The sequence below is a fragment of the Gavia stellata genome, chromosome 25, assembly GCF_030936135.1.
Source record: "Gavia stellata isolate bGavSte3 chromosome 25, bGavSte3.hap2, whole genome shotgun sequence".
In the NCBI taxonomy this organism is placed as follows: Eukaryota; Metazoa; Chordata; class Aves; order Gaviiformes; family Gaviidae; genus Gavia; species Gavia stellata.
Window position 1 is genome coordinate 8,330,296 of NC_082618.1, and position 23,168 is coordinate 8,353,463.

The window sequence follows — 23,168 nt, forward strand, 5'->3', positions numbered from 1 at the left end:
CTCATTTGCAGCACCTGTTTCAAGGAGAGGGGTATTCAAACACCAGCACTTTTGAGTGTAAAAGATTTTAAAAACAAAAAAAACCCACCCACCCCAAAACCCCTGCAGTTTGGCAATAGAACTGATTTTGCTGCTCTGAAGCAACATATTGTTGGCATGAACCCCCATTTATTTCAACATGGAGCTGCTTCTTATCTTCAGTTTCTACATGTTTTCAGAGTACAGCTCCAAGCAGAGCATGCTGCAGGGATTTAACTAGTGTTCTGCTCTGGCTGATGCCAAAGACAGACAGACTTTGAATCTCAGGATGGTGGTGTTCTGTTTGCTTCATAAGGAAAGTTCCCTATGAAATCTGAAGAAGGAAAATAAAAATAAAATCATAGAGCTCCAAGCATTGCTTAAAGCGAGTCATCTTCTGGGAGAGTGAGCAGAAGCATGTCTCATCTGAAACGTATTGAGACATAATGGGCGTAAAACTAGTGATGTTGTCACTGTATTTGCAAAAGCAGCTTGGCTGTATCTCTTGTGGAAAGCTGCTTCTCTTTCAGATTTCTCTATGGGTAGCCTAGACATCAAGCCATAATCTCTCTGGGGTTCTTTCAGAAGGAAATGCTGAATGGATTTCCTGCTCTCATCAAAGAACAGCAGGACTTCTTTTTTTTTTCTCTTTTGGCTTTTTTTTTGGAAGTAGTTTTGTTTAGTACTTTTCCTGAAGCAGTACTTCTAATAGCTCAAATGTGTGTCACCTACCTAGGAATGAAAGCAGATTAAGATGTGTGCAACCTGGCTTTATTCTTTGAAGTACATGTAAGGCATGTGGAAAGTATTGGGATCCCACTTCAGAGATTGAAATCTTTATCTACAGAGCAGACTTGGGTTAGCCAAATATGAGAAGCCTTACCTCTGTCTTTTACAAATGCTGATTCCCATATAAATACATGAAAAACCAATAAAAACTAATAAATCCAAATATACTCTTCTCAATTTTAGTTTCATCTGCTTGGCATAGTAAAATATTATTAAATCCACATAGCACATAATTCAGCTATCATTACATGAAAAAGCCAGTTCACCTCAGGCTACTGGCTGGATTTCTTGAGTTGTGGTTTTTTGGTTTTTTTAAGTACCTCATCCTTTTACTTCTAACATCATGGTCTAATGAGCATATCACTCCACTGCAACTTTAAAATGCCATGGATGACTGAAAATTAAATTCTTTAGCATATCAGGAAGGCATCTCTACAGCTTAAGGCAGGAAAGTATGAGATCCAGTTATGAAGAAATCCAGAGGGTATAATAAAGCAAAATGCATGTGCAACCACTGGATCTACAAAAAACAAAATCTGCATAATTTGGAGATCTAATCGGGAAGATAGTTTGCATGTGTAGTTGCTTGTTCACCCATATAAATACAGTGAAGGGTATGCCCATTAAAAAGTAGTTTATTAAGTAACGTAAAGCACGAAAGCTTGCTAAGGTAGATCATGAACTGTGGGAATGCTAAACATTATCTATTGTAATATAGCTTACATATCTGTCAGTGCTTTAAAAAAGGAGCCAAGTGATCGGCATAATCGTCAACAAAGACTACTCTTTCTCCTCTAATGAGATCAGTTGATGGCTCCACAGAGTATGTGTTAAGAATTTTAATGGAGTAATGATTATACATAGTAATAATAACTACTAACTTTTTTATTTCTTTATTTAGGAGCTGACAGGTTAGAGCTGTGGAGAAAGTAGACAGCCCTCCCTGCAAGAGGCACCAAGGATAAATAGAGGAAATGTCACTTGCTAGCTTTGTTCTCTGTAAGACAGCAGCAGAGCACTTGACATTCCCTTCTGCCTCTGTGCGGCAAAACACTCCTTAATAGATCATCATGGCACCTGGAAGGTGCTGTCAGTGTCGAATACGACTTGGCCCCAAACAGATTTGTTTCCTATGAGTTCAGTGAGTGTTCTTATCTGTGAATGTGAAATAAAGTGTAAAGCAAATCATGAGATATAAAATGTGACCTCAGCCCTTCTATTGACTCAGCCAGGAATAAATTGTTTCAGCATCTCTGTCAAAGGGTTGCTGTCTAAGTTCACACCGGCCCAGCTGGACTCTGTGTGATAAACAGCGCGTGCTTACTGCGAGCGCATTCCCCTAGCTGAGACACTAAGCTGATCTCTCTAGGTCTGCTGGCTACCTGTTTAACAGACAAGAAGCAAGTTAGCCTCTGCCTACGCAAGACTGATACGCAGCTACATCCTGTGCCTATTTTAGAAAATGAAGCTGCAGAAGAAAAATGTTGCTCACACTGAACTGGGGGAGGGGAGGAGATACTGGGCAATCTCCCCTCCCTCCCACTCCCAACTCAGCAAGCTGGTGGGACTTTAAAAAAAAAAATCCAACTAATTATGTTATTCTGCCCCTGGTTTGGATTGCGCAATGGCTGGTGAAAATTTATGGCTTTAGTTCTACAAGAGATGAGCTAGCTATTTAATTGGCAGCCGTCTGCCTACTGAGAGAAACAGACTAGTTGTTCTTGCTAGCAGATTAAATTTATACAGCTATAATCCAAAAAAGGAATTCGGGTCTATTTGCTGATTCCTGGCAGGATTTCTTTCTTGCATAAGCTTATCTCTGAGGAATAGTGCATGTGGATTTTTGTTTGGAAGTTGTATCAAGGAAGTTGATATTTTTTACCATGTTTTGTAAATCTTGGTGTTGTGAAACATCTTTTTATCACCTTGGCAACCTCAGCTGCTGCTTCTCTAGAAGTCTCTGTTAAGTTAAAGATACCATATTTTCCATACAACTGAGGAAACTTGCTTCTCATGTGACTTTTTAAAAGTGGGTATTATTTCAGTTGAAGATGTTGGATCTAACAGTAAGAGAAGTAGTTTTCTTTTTATCCCAAGGTTGTCTTCAATTGCTGTGGACTTCAGCATTCTCAGTTACTGTTTCATTGTGCTTCAGCATTCACAGGTGTTCTGCTGTGGCTGATAGAGGTCCCTCACTTACACAGTCCCAACAAAAGCCAGTGTTCCTTCTGTGGTGTTTCATGTTAACAGCCAGTATGAAAAATATAGGTGGCTGCAGCCTGCTCTGAGGGATTCTCTAGGCTGAGTTTTGATGTGTATAAGAGAGGAAATAAAGTTTAGTGTGGCCTTTTAAAGGGCTGAAACTGATGCCAGATATCTCTGCTGCTGTCTTTCAGATGGTATCAAGACAGTTTATATTTTGTGTATGTGTGTATATATATATATTTTTTTTTTTAGGGTCTGTAGACTGAGTTATTTAGGAAGAAAATGAAGAGTACTGCCAGGCCTTGGAGTGCGATGGCAAAGCAAGGGAGTCATGGGGTTGACAGAGGAAAATCACTTTCCACCACCTCAACAGGAATGAAGACATCAAAGTCCTCAACTTCACTTGCCTTTGAATCTCGGCTCAGCAAGGTACTAACCAGTAGGGACTGTGCAAGCATTACAGCCTTGTTCCAGGGTAAAGCTTTGGTTTAGTCCTGGAACATTACTAGACCCTGAGACTTGGAGTGGGCTTGACCACTGTATTAAGCATAGGGAGATTATAATTGTGTTGTATATTAGACTAATGCACATTTCTGAAAATACTTTGCATGTGATGGGGGAGACACTGTATCTGTACAAGGTATGAGTGGGTTCTCTTACACTGTCTGTGTGTGAGGAAATTGCCTTAACTTTGAAGAAGGAGTAAAATAAATGGCAAATGCTTAGTTCAACTGATTATTACACATGTGAAGAAATTGAGAGTTTTATTAATGGATTTCCAGAATTCCTACAAATCTGTGCCTCTCCCTTCAAGGAAAATATATTAACAAAAGATATTACTTGCAATGGAACAAAAGCATTTAATGAATCCTATCTTTCTATACAGCTGTATTTCAGAAATAGCAGAAACTTCTGTCAAAGTAGTGTTTTCAAGAAAATGGAATAATACACCTGAAATGCTGCTGCATCTGTACCCTTGCAGCCAGCGAACAAAAATAACCTTGTTGTCCAAATACAGACCAGTGATGAAAATAGACCATGGGCTTTCTGGTTAGAACTGCTTCCAAGAGTAAAGTTTAGTAAACAATACATAATATACTACAGCGTTTTAATCAAGAGGAGATCTAAACTTCATTAATCGTCACAGCTTCTTGAGTGAAGGATTAATTTACTCAACTTGCTTTGTAAAATTCTAGATGCTCTGAGCATCTTATCAATAGGATGTTTCAGTCTAGTGCTCCAGGCAGGTTATGTTTGTCATTGGAGCATTTGCTGTATGGCTGAGGCAAGCATCTCCGAAGGAATGCTACTGAAGAGACTAATCAGGAAATCTGATACGATTAATTGGTGTATGGTGTTAAATTTAGAGGGGTTTCTTCCCAATTCAAGCTACTATCTTCAAATTGTTGATCAGCTGCAAATGCAAGATCATCAAAGTGGTTTCCCTGAAGAAACGGGGTAGAAAAAGGCACCATAGTTGCTGCTGTAAAAGAGGGCACATTGAAGAAAATACTTTAGAGAGACAGCAGAAGTCTTTAAAGGTCAGAAAGTCGGATTGTTCCATTCTGCTCCTAAGAGTGAGCTGGCAAAACCTCTGCCAGAAGGCAGAATGTTAGCTGTTTGGTATCCTGGAGCAGATCAGCACTTCAGTTATTGAAACTTGCATGCTCACAAGGTCCAGGAAACCACAGTCTGTGAGTCAGAGGAAGAGATGAAAGGGAGAAAGAATTGGAGTTGAGAGACTTCATTTTGCTTAAAGATTTTTATGTTCAGGAGCCGCTAAATAGGGAGAGTGCCTGTTGTGTGCTCTCTTTTCTTTTAACCCAAGCAGTGGTTTTCAGCCTGTGGTTCATGGACCCCCTGGGTGTCACTGGACAACTTCAAAGGAAGTGGGTTTTGATTTGTGAAAACAGTTTAGATGTCCACAAACTGAAAAGGATAGAAAAACTGCTCTAGGGAGACTCTCCAGAGCTTTCATCTTTTAAAATGCTTAAAGTATTTTTCCTGAAATTAATTAGAGGCTGTTATTAGAGGTACACAGGCCGTTACGGAGGCACGCAAATGGGAAAGCAGCTGACCAAAGTTCTGAGAAAAATTGCTGCTTCTGCTTGTTGAAGCAATGTAATTTCAGTGTTTCTCCTTGAATCTTATGTTCATTGTGCTTGAATTGTATGGATTTCTTGAGTATGCGTTTAGAGTAGATTTGCTTTAAATCCCCCTCCCAAAAAAGACCACACAGCAACGATGGTCCCTTGCTTTCTCATGTACAATAAAGCTAAGTAAATTATAGTGATATCCGCTAATATTTTTTTAAAAACACATACTGCAAAATACCCTGTAAAGCAAATAGTTTACCTTCTTCCAAGCTTGTGAAATGTATCAGTATTGATCTTTAGAATTCTGCAGCTTATCTATTCTGAAAACCAATGCATGTTTTTGCTGCGAATTATTTCCTTGGTGGTCATATGAACAAAATGCTTTCTTCTGAACAGACGTCGCAGTTTCTCTTCTACTGAGTCCTACACTCCCTAGTAAAACAAACAGTATTAGATCCCACCATGAGATCATTGGCCATCTTTGCTCACTGCTTTTCAATAAACAAGGAGGGTAAATAGCTGAAATGATATCATGTTTAAGATAAGGGATTTCCAATCGGTAACTGCGTTAGATCTTGCACTGGCTGCTCTTGTGTTTTATTGCAGCATCCTGAGCTTCTCAGCTAAACGATTTTCAGATTTTTGGCTTGGTCTCCAGCATGTTCTTAGTTCATGTCAGATAACCTAGTTTATGATGCTGCTAAGTTTGGTGACTCCCATTTGACAAACACAGGAAGGAACTGGCAGTTGCTTGCTATCAGAATAGCTCAGAAGTCTCTTCAGAGGATCTAAGGTCACCATTGGGGCAAAAACACGTGATCCTGAGTGGAGAGACAAGAATCAGCAGATCCTTTTAGGATCTTTTTCTTGACAGACAGATTAAGGGACATTTATTTGCTGCTTTGACCTACTTGGTATGTCAGGCTCTGCAACTAGCACTTACCTGCAGGGGCCCAAATACCTGACTAAATGTAAACCAGTGAGGAAATATGATGACTGCTGTTCAGAGCAAGATCTGAGAAGCTGGAGTTGCCAGTAGTCTACTCCTGTAAACTATTTTCTCCCTGCCTTTCAATTATTTGCTTATTTGAATGGTCTTTCCCATTTTCATTCTTCACTGTTGAAACAGTAGTGTCCCTTAACCCACTTCACAAATACCTAGAATGCAAAACAAATAGAAAAATTAATACAAAAGTATTTAGTATGCTTACAAAAGCAATATTCCCATTGGGTTACTTTACGGAAGTGTTCCTTTTCTCCCTTGCATCTTGAATTACTTGATGGCAATATTCCAGTTCTTAATCTTCTGTTGCTCACAATCTATTGCAGCTGAAGAGGGCGAGCAGCGATGACATGCTGACAAAACCAGGGGTGGCAGCAGCTTCTGGAGTCTCTAGGCTGAAGAAGACCATTACAACAGGAGCAATTTCTGAGCTTGCTGAGAGTCGACTGAAGCCCAGCACAGGTAGATACAAAGATTCTGGAAGACAGTCTACTCTATATGAAACGTGCTGTGAGTGTCGCTTGGTTTACCAAGATCCTAGCCGAGTTTTCCTTGTCCCCCCGTGTAGCACAGCTGCAACTCACCTGCTGTAATAGTCAGCAGATAGGACGAGACATACTGTGCCGTGCAGACCGGCCTTTCACTGCATCCCGCACCCCGCGAGTCGGCAGTCTCGGGTTAAACGGGAGAAGCTGGGGGCTCCCAGGGGCCGTCACCCGGGGAGCCCCCGCTGTGCGGGGCGGAGCGGCCCGGCCGCGCCCCGAGCGGCCACGCGGTGGCGCCGTCTGCCCGCGCGGGGACCGGCCCGCGTGGGGCCCTGCGGCAGCGCCGGCGTTAGAGGGGCCGGGCCCGCGGAGCAATGGATCAGTTTGAAAGCTTTCTTTTTTACGTTTTCACTACATCTCAACGGCGGTCGCTCTTCTCGCTCTGCTGAATGGGCGGAGCGGTTACCCTGCTGTTCCTGGGACACAGCAGACACGCGAGAACAAAGAGCCAGCCCTAGCATCTGCATGGATAGCTTGTGCTCCTAAGCTACGGTGTGGCATGCGCTCTCCCTCAGCGTTAGCCCCATCAGCTTGTTCCCATTGGTTTCACATCTAAGCCTGTTTCTAAAGGCAGCGACACCATCTGCATACCAAGGGCTTCTGTGCAAACGCTCTGCTTTTCCCCCAGGAGCTCAGCAAACGCTTGCTTTTGTCTGCTCCCCGGTGGCATTTCCAAGGGAATGTGAGATCTTATTAAATTTGACCATGACCTCCCTATTTGTCACAGCCTTTGCAGGGTTTGGCTGTGTAACAGAACAATGTTACTAACCAGAAGGGGATTTCTGAAAAAATAAATAAAAATCTTTGTATACTTCCCACCACCACCAAAAGAAAATTACCCATCTTGTAAGAGCATAAATGTTTCATAGTAACCCGAAGACAGATCCTGTTCTGCAGTTAGTCAGTGTGTAAATCTGCAAATTTAATAGTGAGTAGTCGTATCTAAAGGCATTTGAGATTCACCAGCCAATAAAGAGGCATGATGCTGGCAAAAGGTGCTTGGGAGGAGTAATGAGGGGAGGAGAAAACCTGTACGGATGATGCAGCGTAGGATCCTGGGAATGCAGCCAGGGAAACAGCACTGCAGGGAGTCCAGAATGGAATACGTATGTCAGATACAAAAATACTAGTACTGGAATAGAGAGCCCCCTTCTGCATGCATGTATAATAACTGGGATTGGGGGAGGGATAAGATTTATGATGATTACTACTTTAAATACAAAGGGTAAAATTGTTTATGGAGGTCAAGTTACATCTGGTTATTGTTTTGCCAATTCAAATTGCATCATTAGATCTGACGTTATATATCGCTTTGCATCAGCATTTGTAGAAGTATGAATGGGAATATTAGCGCTGGGCAAGAAGAGTCGAAGTGTGGAGCTATGTATATTGTGTAGATAAACACTAAGAATATATGTGCTACCCATCTAAAATTCCTTTTCACCTAGAGAAAGCTGTCCCGGGTCTTATAGGGACTATCTACAGGTATGTATACAAAAACATCTGTATCTTACATATCTTAATTTTCACAGTGGTTCCATAGTCCAAAAGGGTGCTTGGAAATCTAGCTGTGTTCTGAGAATGTGTCACTATCCTGGCCACTGAAAGGTGCTAGATAGATGTGAGCAAGGTCACAAAGTTGAATGCTACTTTTAGATTGTCACACTATGAAAAAATACCAATAGGCATATTGTAATACAGTATATTGTTGCTAAGAGGAAAGTTAAAAATCAGATATGATGGAGGGCACAACATGTTCCTGGGAACATTAAGTAGAAAAGGAGAGAACATTGTTTCAGCTGCTATGTTTTATTGAAATGGCATCCCAAATAGTCTCTGATTGTGATCAAGACTACACTGCAGTGCTGACTGACTGTGGAGCTAATCCAAGTAAGAACGTTCCTGTAGCTGGGAAATGCAGATGTTTGTGTACGTAGCCAACTGTGTAAGTCTTGAAATTTTGTTCTGAAACCACTTTCTTTGGCTTCTTTACCTTCATCAGTTCTGCATTTTCCTTTCATGTCTTAACTGCAGACATCATGTCTTCCCCCCTGCCCTGCCCTTGTTTGTGCTTTTTAGATTGTGCTTTCTTTGTCTGTTATTCAAGTGAGTGATTTGATTATTTTACTGAAATGATATCATATTAGTTCCAGCTACACTCTGGTGGTACTCAGTTGGTATTATGGTATTGTGTAAGAGAAATTAAAAGAAAAACTGTATGGAAATAAAAAAAAGCCTAGGTTTTTTCTTCTTTGGGTGTGACTGTCCAACATTTGTGTGTTGACCTTGAGCAATAGCACATGTTCCAAATGCTGCAGATAATAAATAATTGACATCAAGATTGCTTGTTTAAATAGGCTTGTTTGTATGCTGCCCTTAGTGGAGTTTAAGTTATTCATTCTAGCCTTTTGCTGACATAACTAGCCCTGTCTGCCTCCTTGGAAGCTAATGCAGTAAATCATAAGTGACTTAAAGGGAGATGAGGCCAATCTCATGTCTCCATTCTTGGCAAGTGGAGTTGAGCAAATGGAATTGGAGACAGATTCTGGCTGGAGGTTCTGTGCAGTGATGTTTGGCTTTGTAACCGCTTGGCAGTTTTGAAATACCAAGTAATGGGAAATAACATGCAGGGAGAAAGCTGGATTCAGCTTCCTTATCCACAGTGTTATGTCCTTCCATGTACTATCCTGAAGTAGCAATTTGGTTTTATGCTAGAAAACAAACTTACAGAGCTCTTGCATTGCTTTTAATGTTTCAGTAGATGGAAAAAGAGCTGGAAAAACTGCAAAACTGGAGGTCACTGATCTTGAAAAAGTTTATTTGAATGCATGCACTTGTAAAGCCCATCCAATCTATGAAGCCGTATAGAAAATGAGTTATTTTAAAATGTTTAGAGAAATTTGTGTTTTCATGAGAAACTAGGACTGTAAGGTTCAGGATTATAGGAAATCAGTGTTTTTTTCAGATTCTGATCCTTCGAGGTTTGCAAGCCAAATAACCTAAATACTGCTATTTCACAGAGAATTTCAAAGCTTCTTATGTGATCATATACTTAGGAAGAGCATTGCATGGTAGTACTGGTGTGCAAATGGAAAATTTGAGGTTTAGACAGGTGAAATTACTTGCTCAATGGATCCTAGAAGTCATTCCAAATCTTTGCTCTCGGTTCTGCCACTCACTCCCTGCAAATTCCCAGTTCAAGCACTCTCTGAAAACGTCCCTCAAGGCTGCCTAGTTTAATCATGTTCATGTGCTTCCTTGCTGTTATTTCAGTGCCAGCAGCTATTATCTGTCAGGTTCGACAGGAACGGAAAAAAAAGTCTTATGCTGGGCATTATAAAAGAGATACGGCCAGGATGTGTGGCTGGGCTGTGAGCATGTAATCCAAAAGCATTCAGAATACTTCTGGCATCCCTGTTTCTCGCAAATATATTGATTTTTATATCAAGCTCTGCCAGCTCCAATATGAAGCATCAGCTCTCTGTTACTTACATTTCACGGATATCTGTACTTGTTTTCTCAGGCTGCTTCATCAGCTTATTTCTTTATTCCGAAATAAAGTCTAAATCTATGTAGACCTATTGAATTTGCCTTAGAAACAGTAGGAAACTGTCAATAACAAAATTATCATCACCTCACTTATTTATAGAGATCCTGGGTATTTTACTGACAAGCTCAGGATCTATCTAAAGCTCAAACTGTGTTAGAAGACAGGTACTATATCTTCTCACAGTGATAGTGGGATGTGTTATATCTATGGAGGCCAAGATGCCAGCGGGAATGTGAGGGATGGCCTACTGTATCATCCCGAGCTCCATCAGAAATGGCCACTTATTTTTATGCATTAAATGGGAAAGTCAATAATTGGCATGCATTTTCAGCCAAAGCAACAAGAAAAGTGTGTTGCTTTCTGTGTATGCTTGCTGAGTTGATTTAACATCAGTGGTTGGAGACAGTGCCAATACAGAAGTATAGAGGAGGCAAACTCAAAGATATTAAGAGTTTCAATTATCTCCTAGGCATCTAGCGTCAAGACTGAACTGCACCTAGCATCGAGAGCTGAACAAAAGCTACTAATCCCAGAATGGAACACTGCCAGCATTAGAAATGAAGCTGTACAAAGCATGCTGTTGTAATAAGCCGAGTAAATTAGAGTATAATAAAAATACCAAGAAACTTGGCGTAATCAGTGAAGGCTATAGAAGGACCTGAAGATTATATTCTGTTGTGGAACAGTTTGTTTTGAACAATGTTCAGCTCCAATAAGGAGGGCCTCTGTTTTGATGAGTGTTTCTGTGAATTGTCACTCACATGCCTACCCAATTGTCAGAGTTAAAGTCCCAGTGGCTAAATATGATACCTGTATGTCTTCAATTCCTTCCTAGTTCTAGTAGAGCACATATCATTAGTCCATTTGTCCATCATTGTTTGTTTGCCATGTGGTTTATGTAAAAAGAAAAATCTTGATTTCCCTCTGAAGCGTAGCTTTCCTGTGTTGATAATGATGATATTCAGAAAAAAGAGGCTTTAACTAAATGAGGCTAACTGACCCCTACCAGTGTTGGTGTTAGTGCTGGGAAAGTGAGAGCATTACTTGTGAAACTTGAAGAAGTTCAACTGTGGATGATTTAACAGGGGAGACTGGTGTATGGTTTTATTGCACGTATCACTCATTAGATATCTTTCTTTCCCATAAAAATTGAAAATGTGGTAGACTACAGATTTCAGAGCTTCCTGCACATTTATAGAATTGTCACTTCAAGATTCCTATTTGAGAGTAATATATGGAATCTATCAAATTTACTGTCTGTCTTCTTTCTGTTAACTTCTCTGCTTGGCGAGTGTTTGTCACTTTCTGATGTGGGGTAACCATTTAGGTTAATGTGAAGCTAATCCACACTAGAATCCTTCTCTACATGGTCAGAAAATTGAAGAGCAGCATTTTTCTTAATAAAAGCTTTCTTTAAAAAAATCCTTGAAAAAAATCTAATTGACAGTTTAATTCTTCATAAGATGCTAATGCACCCCAATTAGAACAGGAAAAGGAAAGTGATTTCTTTTGAAGGACAGCTCTCTGTTGACCTGGGGTCCTTTTACTCTCCCATACATCAGGTTTTGACAGGCCCTGCTTTTTGTGATCTGTCACATCAAAGGACTACTGTAGGTTTGTAGAAAGGTTGCTGCACTTTGCATTCAGCCTCGTTACTGTCTCATTTTTCTTGTGAAAGATAGAGACAAGTGTGAGAGACACTAATGAGATTGGTGCATTCTGTTCCACAAGACTTCACTAGCAACCAAATGACTGATCTCATCTGGGGTTTCCCAGGAACAATAAATATGCTTTAAAACTTCATCTGGAAAGCTAGTTGTGTTTTGCTACCCTTTCCGGGTACAAGACACAGCTCTTGCATAATTATTCTTTCTTATCAAGAAAGAGATTCTAGCTCCAGAGCTGATATTAAAAAGGAAAGGAAGACTCAAAAAAATTACTTTGTGAAGATGTCATTCAAATAGACAAGAAATGCTGCAGAAATTTAACATGCAAAACAATGTGGAAATATATGTTTACTTTTACATCTATAGCTCTACATGTAGCTGGATATGCATATTGACATCTACACACACACATATCTGCATGATTGTTTGTAACATTGGTGCAAACGTGAATCTGAATCTTAACCTCTCTGACATTACTTAGTAAAATAGTTCCTCTCTCTGTGATTTCCCTGGGTATCAAGTAATCAGACTAAGTTTCAGCACCGTTTTAGAAGATTTCACCCACTAACCTTTAAAGTTAAGGCTCAAGAATTGAGGTAGATCAAATTTGGCATTCTAGATTCAATTTATGGCAGCTACTTGTAAAGTTTCTCTTATTTCTTCTTCCAATGATTTTTTTTTTCTTGTGATAGCCTGAATACTCAAATGCATATGTTCAGTTCTGATGCCATTCCTGAAAAAGTTCCTGTATGATGTTTGTTGCCATGTTACATATTCACATTCTTCTAATATTTGCTCTTTCTTTCTGTAACCCATGGACAGTTCTACATCTTGGAATGGCTTGGAATGGGCACTGCTTCACATGGCTGTTCTTCAGGATTCTTTTTCCCCTTTGATAAATATGTTACTCTGGTAGGCTGTTTTAATCAGAACAGGCACTTATTCCAGTAGGGCAGAATCATAGAACAGCCCAGGTTAGAAGGAACCTCAAGAGATCATCTGGCCCAACTTTTTGTGGGAAAAGCAGCCTAGGTGAGATTATCTAGTGCCCTATCCAATTGCGTTTTTAAAACCTCCAGTGATGGAGACTCTACTACATCCCTGGGGGAGGGAGGTCACTAGTTCTTTAATGTAAAAACATCAGTGGTCTTATCATTAAACTCTGATATCTGTTGGCTCAAGCTCTCAGTATCATGATTCCTTGAACTAGAGATCTATTGACGGATGCTCTCTTCTTGTCCTGAAGGTGGCATATAAAGGTTGACTGATGTAATTATTCTTTTGTTCTGTTTTTGGCTGTATTGTATGAACCTTCTTCCATAACCGGGAATGGAGTGAGAGCAATGCATTTGAGTGACTGTCTGTTGGGATTTCCAATACCTGATCCTGTTAAAGATAACAGTTTCTCTGAGAGGCATTCACAGGCTCTCTGCAGTCATCTTGCATTATTAAACAAGTAAGGATTAACTTCTGCTGACAGGACTGTCTGCAGCATGTACCTTTTTCAGTTTTGTTGCTGTCCTAATCTACTGCACAGCTTACATTTACTACACTGAATCTGTATTAACACATTCTGTGATTTTTTGCATGCAACTTCTTAAAACAATCTGTGAAGCAGAGACCCTTTTCTCTGTTGTGTGTTCCCCTGAGAATGACTTTGTTGGCACATGTTTACCACCCCGGGACCTGAGCCAGTTAAGAGGATTCAGTGTGTGGTAGGGATACTGAAATGCTAAATCTTAGACTGTAATGACTTGACTTGTTAAATTGTTGACAGTTAATTGGCTCAAGCCAACACATATAGAGAAGATCCATTACAGCTGTAAGCAAACTGTGATGATCACAAAAGCCTTGCTAGGGATACCTAAACAGAAAGGGGAGCATGCTTGGATGGTCCAGGAATAGTACAAATCTATGATCTCTCAGTTTGTTTTCATTTCTTTTCAGGCTTCTTTAGTGAAGTTGTTCAGCAAAGCCAACACAACCTTGCGTTGACTACCTGCCTTAGGTTAATTATCAGCTTTCCTTCAGCTGGTTTGAAGAGAAATGATCCTTACACAAATTCTCTAGGCCTAAATGTATCACAGCCAGAATGCCTTGGCGGAGTGCCATTGTATTTGCACTTAAAGAATGGGAGGGAGGGAAAGAAAGGAACGCAGAGCTGGCCTGGTCTAACAAGTATGCGTATCAGGAGAGGGCTTGGCATTCCTCGTACTTTTTTTTTCCACTGTTTTTTTTCAGCAGCTTTTGGCTTACATTAGATTTTAATACTGTAAAGTAAGAGGGGAGGGATTGACATCTATATCTCAGATGAGTTCCTGGAAGGCTGCAGTTCTATACCATGAACTTAACTATGATCTCACCAAGTATCCTCAGAACACAAAATTTGGGTTTAGCATGGTTAAAAATAAACTTGCACTTTCTTCTGGGTTTTAACATCGATGTTATATTCCTAATCCTTTGGTGTCCACTACTGTGCATGATATACACATCTCTGTGGATTTCTTTTCCCTCCTACATATGTACTTAGTACTCATAAAATCTTTAGCATTAATGGAAGTAGTAGAGCATGATAGTGTGAATGCTGGTATTGATAGTCAGTGTCCACCCTTATGGCCCATTCAGTTTAGTTCAGTCTTCACAGAAGGTCCAGCCCCTGGATGTCCTGCTCAGCATCTGTAACTTCTTTAGACCTTAGCCTTCTGAAGAGACCATCAGCTGTCTGGCCACTGGAAATTTGAGATCATTCTGTGGCATCTTTGTGCTTTTTCTTTTGAGGATGGATTACAATCTGAACTTTCAGAAGTTACGCTAATTAATGTGCTGTGTTATGAGAGTAGGGTCTGAGGAAAGGTTGTGCCTGGCAAATAAGTCCTGCCGTTTGACTAGTGAGTTGAAAGAATTATACATGTCACACCTTCAGTAATTCATTCCCATCCTCGCTATATAGAAAAGGGGTGTTTGTGGGGTTTTATTGGCAGTCCCACAAGTGGGTAGTGCAAAGGGATGAGTCAACCTTCATGTCTAGGAAGAAATCAGCTAATGTACTTTATGGAGATGAAATTGTTCATTCATTCATGTATTTTTATACTTCTATTACTGAGGAAGAGAAAATAATGTAAAATGTTCAGATAATAAATAGTTGCCTAAAGATTTACCCATGTGTCTGAAATAACTTATTACCTAGTCACTGTGCTAGAAGTCATGCTTGCCACTGTTCCTTTTTCTTTTTCCTCAGTTTGAGCTGCAGGCTCCATAAACAGTAATCTCTTATCCATGACTTCTGCTCAGTCTATAGCTGTATTTTAAAACTCATACCTTTCACTGTGGACTTGGGCTAGAAGTCTTTCACCTGACATCATTCTCCCTATCATGGTGTTAGAATGTTCTGACTTGTGTTTTGTGCCACTGTCAAAAATAACAGATTGGTTCCTCCAGTTATAACTCTTCTACAGTGCTCAGATTTCAGGTATGTTTGCTCTGACTTAGTAATTATATTTTATAATTACTCCAGGCTTGCACCCCATACTGTACTGGTACCCTGTTACGCTATTCCTTTTTGCATTACAGGAATAGAAAGCAGGTGCTAAAATAATAAATGCTCAGTGTCAGGATTTATCAACCCAAGAGATTATCTTGGCTAATGCAATCCCTCTGGTGAATCCTGTTGAAGAAAAGCAGAATTCACTCCTTAGTCTATAATAGAAGAAAATCTCTTTGTCTTGGAGTTATGTTTCAACAGCAGTTGGAGGACTTTTGTATCTGTACTTTTGAGAAAGGCAAGCTGAGTATCCATCCTAATAAGACAGAAGACTTAAGAGACCATAAGATGACTTTTAGAAAAAGAATGCACTACTAATGATCCTTTTTTATACGGCTTATTTGTTAAACAAAGTATTTTCTACTTGGCATGTCATAAGATAAAAGTAGACAGGAATTTTGTTTAATTTCATCCAAATATAGACAGCTGTATCAAAACTTTTAGCCTCATCCTTAAAGTGTCAGAGGAAGAACAATGAAAAATTTAAGATTGACAACTAACTTACCCTGTTATACTGAAATATTAGGAAAATCCTGTTTCTATCGTGTTGAATTGATCTCCAGGGTTGGGGTTTTTTATTTGAAACAGTGGAGTCACAACTAGCTAGATTAATTTCTGTGTGTTTTATTTTCAATCTGGTTTGAGCCTAGGACACATATTTATTTCTGAATTTGTTTTTAACCCTCTTCTTAAAATCTTGATTTCAACAAGATTATTCTGTTAATTATCTGTGTAATGGAAACTGATCACTGGAGTAATTCAATATTCTTGTTTCCCCATGTACAGCATGACTCCATTAGTGAGGAGCATCTTGATTTCTTTCTTTGAAAGATCGACTATTGTCCAGTCTCTGTGAGTAGGCCTGCCTCATGCAGCTGCTCTTGCAGTACAAGTCACAGTCAAAAATATAGATGATGAGGTATGATATGTAGATCATATTTGTGGTTGCAGCTGCTAGATATAGTCGTGGCTATCAGGTTTGGTTGGGTTTTTTTAGTGCTTGTGAGGAACTGGCATGAGGGGAATTTTGGAAATCACTGTAATCGTTTTTTAGGAATAATAAAGCACCACATCCTTACTTCAACAAAGAGAATTAAGTTTTAATAGTATTCAGTGTATCCCGTACATTGTTTTTATATGGGTGTGAACCGGCAATGTGCTGACTCTTCTCAGCACCAGTTGAGGCTAAGAAGAGCTGGGGGTGCTCAAGCTTACCCAGGAATAGCCCCAGAGGATATCGGAACAAATCTGATAGACAGGACTTTTCAGAAAGGGCTTATGCTCACTCTCATGGTCAGGTTTTCAGAGGAGTTCAACCTCCATTTAAGTCTTTTAGGTATCTAAGTTTTCAGAAGACATTGAGCATTTCTGAAATTCGGTCCCCTAATTCTTGTCACAGCTTAGTTAGGAGCCGTCCTTAACCAGATGCTGAGTGTATCTCCGCTCAACAGTGTACTTCTATCTATGGGCAGGGTCCGTTTGCTCCGTGGTAAGCATGCTTTGGGTGGTGTGAATTGGGGGCAAAATGAATTTTGTCTTTGCTTGGAGGCATTTGGTTGCTCTTGTCTTCGCTGAGGGTCCTTCTGCCCTTCTTCACTCTCAGCTGCATTTCAGTATTTTTGCTTTGCAATTTAGCGTACTAATGTGAATACTAGCGTATGGCCTAGAAACAGCTCCCTGGCCATTCACCCCTCCGCAGCCGTGGGTGCGCTGGGGCACTGAAGCCCTGCTCGAGTGTCCAGGCTAAGTTCTCCTCTGTGGTGGAGCTTGGCTCCCGGCTTCCGCGGGCTGGCTGGAACCAGTGCCTTCCTCCCAGCCCCTGCAGTGTGCGCCGGCTGCCCCTGGGTGGCTTACCCTGCTCGTTGAGTCGCTCCTTCTTTCTCTGCTCGCTCTTTCTCTGCCTCTCTTTCTCCCCCTCCTTTTATTCCAGCAGTCAGGCAGCTAATTAACTGCACAGGCCGGCCTTCAGTGCATAATATTGTAATGAGGTAGGAGGGAGAGCCACAGCTGCTTCAGCATGAGCAGCAGGCTCTGTTCCTGGTGCCGGGAACTAGGAAGGAGCTGACTTTTTTTTTTTCCACCCTTTTTAAGTTGACTGAAGCGTAGACGTTAAAAGCAGATAGAGGCAGGTCCGCCTCTGGCACCGAGCATGAGCCGGGCGCCGGGGTGCTAGAGGAGCTCGGGGAAGAGCCGGGGGAGTGACCGAAGATGGGCAACCAGCCTGGGCGAGCGGAGGAGCACGACCAAGGTCTGTACGGACCGGGCGAAATGCCGGGGCTGCTGCCCGCGGCTGTCGGGGCTGTTACTGCAGGGGATGGGGTTTTGTTCTCGGGGGGTTTAGCCGCAGTGTCCCGCTGAGCGGAAACAGAGGCTGTTGTCATAGCTAACGCTGATGGCTTCGAGCCTGCCCGAGAAATTACAGCTATTTACCTTGTGAATGCTGTTTGTTATTGCTCCGTACCTGAGATCACAGCACCGTCCCTAGGGAAGCTTTTCTGAAAGAAATCCTTTGCTGGTTGGAACAGAATGCCTACAAGGGAGGGACCTTAATGCCTGACAGATATTATTTTACATAGTCTGCATGATGCAGCTGAAAAGTTACAAAGCTTACCTAGCGATGCACATACAACTTGTCAAGATCTGCAGCTCGGCAGTGTTAGCCTTTACCATTGTTCGTGGCCTGAGGCCTGAAATTTTCCAGGCCTTAGAATTTAAAATGATGCCTTTGTGGAAGGTCTTCCATTGTCCTTTCAGAAGTGTAGTGCTTTGCATGTTAATCAGTAGCAGATTTTATAGAAAGCCAAGAGCTGGTATCAGGTATATCTAATTCCCCTTGTGCCAAATGTCTGTACTGTACACTAGAAAGGCTGGTAATTTCTTCCTGATGCTGTAATACTGTTTTGGTTGCCTTTTTATTTTGCCTGCTTCTCAAATGCTGAATGAGGAAAAAACAGTAGGCCTGCTGATTTCTGCTGTTTATTTCTTAGTTTCTGTTCGAGCTTAGAACCCTCTAATGTACAAAAAAAACTAGAATCGGTTGTATTTCCTGGCACTTTGTTTCTTACTGTTGCCATAGGAATTTCATTCACAAAATTCCATTAAAGTTGTTATTGCTTGATCAGGGTTTCTTTAGAACTTCAGATTAGGTATGTAGCTATTGTTTTAAAAGCCAATACGTATGTACCTGATCTCTAGTATTGTGAGGAAAAGCAAGAGGCTGACAACGCTGCATTGCTGCTCTGGGATCTCTCACAATAGATCTGCCAGTGAGTGCTGGAACAGGAGTTAGGTGTAGTGGAGAACTCTCTAGCAGTATGTTAATCAGCAGGCTAATGAAGAACACAAAAGCTGCCAGTATCCAGTCACCAGAAGAAATGCTGCCCTAAGGGAAAGTTAAACTTCAGGCTGGAAAGTATGGCTGCCTACATCCCCAGCCCCTGAAATCTGTATTTCACTGGCCACTGACAGCTATAGAAGTCTCGCTGGAACTAAACATGTTGCTGTCATTTGAGGAGGGATAATACCGATGATAAACTAAAGGAGAGATGGATAAAGGCATGTGGGGGTACACTGCTAACTTCTGATCAGAGTTTGAGAAAACTGACTCTGATTTTGCAGGACCAGTGGTGGGATTTGAACAGCTTATTACTATTAACATAGATGATAAATGAGCGTGCAGACCCCCTGTAGGGTTAGAAAATCTCTTTCATCCTTTGTTTTCTCTTGTCCTGTGATTTATTTTATTTTTTTTATTGAAGGGGAAAGGATTATGCTTCTGTTGCACCTAAACAGTTTTAAAACTCTTCTCAGTTTTTGAGTGTAGGCTGTACTAAGTCTTGTTTTAAGATGTCCTCACTGTTTGTAAGGTATGAATATGACTCAAAAACACAGAGCATTTTCTATTGAACTACATGCTCAAAACTCTGTTTCATCATGAAAAAAGTTTCAGAAACATTTCTGCTGACAAAATAAATTCTGACAACATATTCCTTTTTGTGTGTGAGAGCTCTGGCTTTGGAAGTCAGAGGATAATGTAAAGACATCTGAAGCAGAGTTTGTGTTGATTTTTGACAACTAGGATGCAAAACCTTGTTTTTCACATTAGAATGTGATACATGGAGGTATCTGTGTTGGGCTTTGTTTCTGCTTGGATGAACTTAATTCAACTCTCATTCAGGAATACCTACATCTTGAATAACTGTGGTAGTCTAAGTTTGGTCCTTTTGGAATAACCAAAATAAACCCCAGGAACAGGGCTCTTTATTGATCTAGCTCATGGGCCAGCTTTACCTACAGATAATCAAATCTTGAGTACTCTGAATATTCATGTTTACAAAGCATGTGGAGGTTTTAGAATGAAAACATCCATAAAGTAGTATAGAAAAAAGATGTAAAATAATAATGAATATTGCTGCAGTTTGTCAGTAGAGTTAGTTTTCTGCTTCTGACACTGGCTGCCTCAAGCTAAAGAAACCATCGTTATACGCAAACAGAGGCCAGAGTGTCTGTGACATAGTGGGAACATTTCATGGGAGTTGTATGGAAGAATACAGTGTTATCCAGTGCACTGGTATTTATTGAGAGAAGCATTTCAAACATTAGTTTGCTTTGGAAACAGTGAGGCAGCCTGTATTTCTGAACAGGAGTGCTAAGATTCTTTGACATTAGTTGACACAGTGATGGTGGGGTTTTGTTTATCCTCTAAACATCTGCAGGTGATGTGATGATTAGTATCTTTGGGAAGAGGTGGAAAAAATGACTCAATACACACAAAAAACTTTCTTGAAAGAAGCAGTTGAATGGGAAATGTTAACTTCTCTAGTTGGAACAAGGTGACGGGTGGGGTTATCCAAGGGTTAGACTTTTTTTGGGACTGTGCTTATTTGTAAAACATGCTTACATGGCTTGGATGAGAATATCAAATGTCAGTGCATACACTAAGCCAGTATTGATCTGTTTTCTTATGTCTGTTTTGTCCTGTCCTAGGCGTGGCTTCATTTTATGTTTGAGGAAGGGATTCTTCAGTGTAGGATGTATAGTTTGTGAAATATACGGAGACTTTCAAGATAAAGGGTATTGTAGAAAGACATTTTTTTCTTGTGATTTCTGTTTATCTTTTTCGGGGCGTGTAGTCAGATCTTTTCTGGGTACTCTCTTTAGCCTCTGAAATCTGCTTCTCTTCCATTCACCTTTCTTCTAAGCATGGGAGCCATTCTTTTTAACTCTGTTATATGTCAGCACACCATTTCTGCCAAGCAAGAGCTCAAGAGAACAGATGAGTTTAATGATGGTGTGGGGGGAAGGGAGGGAGGAGACAGGGGCCGGCAGAGCTAATGAATCACATAACAGCTTTCATGGAAATACCGACAGCAAGTCATGTCCTCTTCGAGCTCGGGCAGCGAGCCGTAGACCTTTTGTTCCCAGTGGAGCCAGCAAACCACAATTTGCTCTCCAGTGGATAGCTTAATTCCTTAGTCACCTCTTCCTCCCACGAGCCATTCTTGCATGGGGGTTTTACAAATGCTGTCATTCTTCAGAGTAGTAACACACTGCTGATTAAATCGGTATTGAAGACGTTTATTTTCCTCTGGAGGGTAATTTTTACTTGACTTAAGCCTCTCTTCCACGGCCAGTTAGGGCCAGCTCTGTTGATTAGTCTTGTGATGTGACTTGACTGGACTGACATTATTAAATCATTTCAGAAATACCAACAAACAGATGTCAAATAGCAGTAGTCTTTTCTGCTCTGCAGGCCAGTGAAATGAGTACAGCCAAGAGACTATGTCACAATTTGGACTGACCTCTTAGAGAAATTTAGTCATGAGCATGACTAACTTGCTGCCTCTGAAATTATCTGTTTGAGGCAGAGTTAAGTGATAATCTAAGGCCCCCCAATCCCAAGATGAGGGGCTAATGAATGCTAAATTAATGGAAAAGATCAATAAGTTCTCCTATGCTCAGGCAAGGGCCTTTACAACAGTTTCCCACATTGGCTGAGAGGATGTTCTGAGTGGGAGTACTTTCTCTGTGGGCAGGACCAAAGCTTTTACAAGAAGAACTTTTAGGGCATGGCAGGCAGCAGGATGTGGTTTATGCATATTGTTTTGCTGATGAAAATTAAACCCATTCTTGGATGAAGGCAGGGAGCTTCTGCTGGGAATCTTACTGAATGAGCTGGTCAGCAAGAGCTTGCCCTACAGTTACAGCTCTGCGAACTATGTTTTTGCCCCAGTGCTGGTGGTGTTTTTGGATCTAGGAATAGTAGATCTGGTATAATAGTAAATGTAAAAGCTAATTTTTGTGAGTATTGTTTCATTAGTTTAGTTAATGTGCTGCAGTTGACTTGACAGTGGCAGAGTGGTAAGGAAACAGCCAGTGGATGGTTGTGATTGTCTGTTGGTTCTGACACAATGTTAAATTACTCAAATGAGGGAAAAGGGTGAAAGGAGGAGGGAATGATGCTGGCCTTGGGGAAAAAAAAGCCCAAAGCTTACTACTTTTTGTTTGGGTTATATTTGGCTCCTCAAGATCGTATTGCTGTAAAGCTAGCTGAAGAAATTTGAGCAAGTATTGCACCTTGGTCTTCCTACTGAAACCTGCCAGAGCCCTGGAGGTATTTGAGTTTGTTCAGCAGCAGTACTGTATTTTGGAGTTTCTACTAGTATTTCAGCAAAGTAATTTCTTTTATTTTTTCTCTTTTCAATTCCTCCTCTGTTTTACTAATTTACTCTTCATAAAGTCTGCTGATTTCCACAGGGAGTGTAGCTTTCAGAACAACATGAAATTGTAGAACTGAAGCGAAGTATTTCTCTGATTTCATTGGCACTGTATTGCTTGAAGAGGACTTGATTTGATTTTTCTATGACTGCCACAGACAGCCACTAGCAGGTTGACAAATCTTTGATACTTTCATTATTTTTTGATCCTTTCCCATGATGTATCTCCAAGCAATTTGAGCATGATGATTAAAGGTTATATAAAACTGAGGATCTCTGATAATAGACACTGCTAGGTTTCCCATGCATCAGGTTTTCTGTTCCTATAATCCAAAGTAGACATGTGTTCACAGATCTCTTTTGAAATGTTCCATCTATTATATTTCATGGAGCAGTAATGTTTTTCAATAAGCATCAATAGATATGGATTGCACATTCTGAGGCAGAGTACTCTGTCCTTGTATGATCTGTGCTCATCGGTCAGTTCTCAGGCTATAGACTTAGAGCAGAAATGCAGTTTTCTGCCCTTTTAATCAGTATGCGTAGCACACAACTAACAAGCTGTATATTTTTATCTGCAGCAAAATTTAAATATAAAGTTCTTACAGGTGAATTTGATTTTGGTGACCGGAAAAATATACCCTTGGGAAAATGTAAGGCTAACATGAGTTTGCAGGGTCCAGTTCTGAGCATGCATAGGGGATACGTTGGCTGAAACAAGGACGTATATTCTTCCATTTGTTACCATGATGAAAGAACTGTGTAGTTTTTGTATCTTGATTGAAATTTGTTCGATTGCTTAGGAAAAATATTAGGGCTAAGTAAATATGTCCATGTTCTGTGAGCAGAGTTTTATGTTCTTCTCATATTCTTGTCCTGATGGATGCTTTGGTGCTAGCTGTTAAAAATCATCGGTGAAAGTAGGACACTACTGAAGCAAGTAAGATTTTTACCAGTAAATTCAGTGAAGTCATATTTATTAATGTATGGAAAGAGGCTCTAGGTACAGGGTGCAGTTAGTCATTTGACATATTGTAC

The 23,168-nt window shown here is 40.6% G+C and overlaps 1 protein-coding gene across 1 annotated transcript in view; it reads left to right on the top strand.

Moving 5' to 3' along the window:
* The first annotated feature begins 3,294 nt into the window (after positions 1 to 3,294).
* The window catches only part of SPECC1 (sperm antigen with calponin homology and coiled-coil domains 1), a 73,802-nt gene continuing 53,928 nt past the window's right edge, over positions 3,295 to 23,168 (top strand). Inside the window, exons 1-2 of the mRNA XM_059829187.1 lie at positions 3,295 to 3,441; positions 6,438 to 6,573. Coding sequence (XP_059685170.1) covers positions 3,295 to 3,441; positions 6,438 to 6,573 — 283 coding nt within the window. The remainder of the gene's footprint in view (positions 3,442 to 6,437; positions 6,574 to 23,168) is intronic.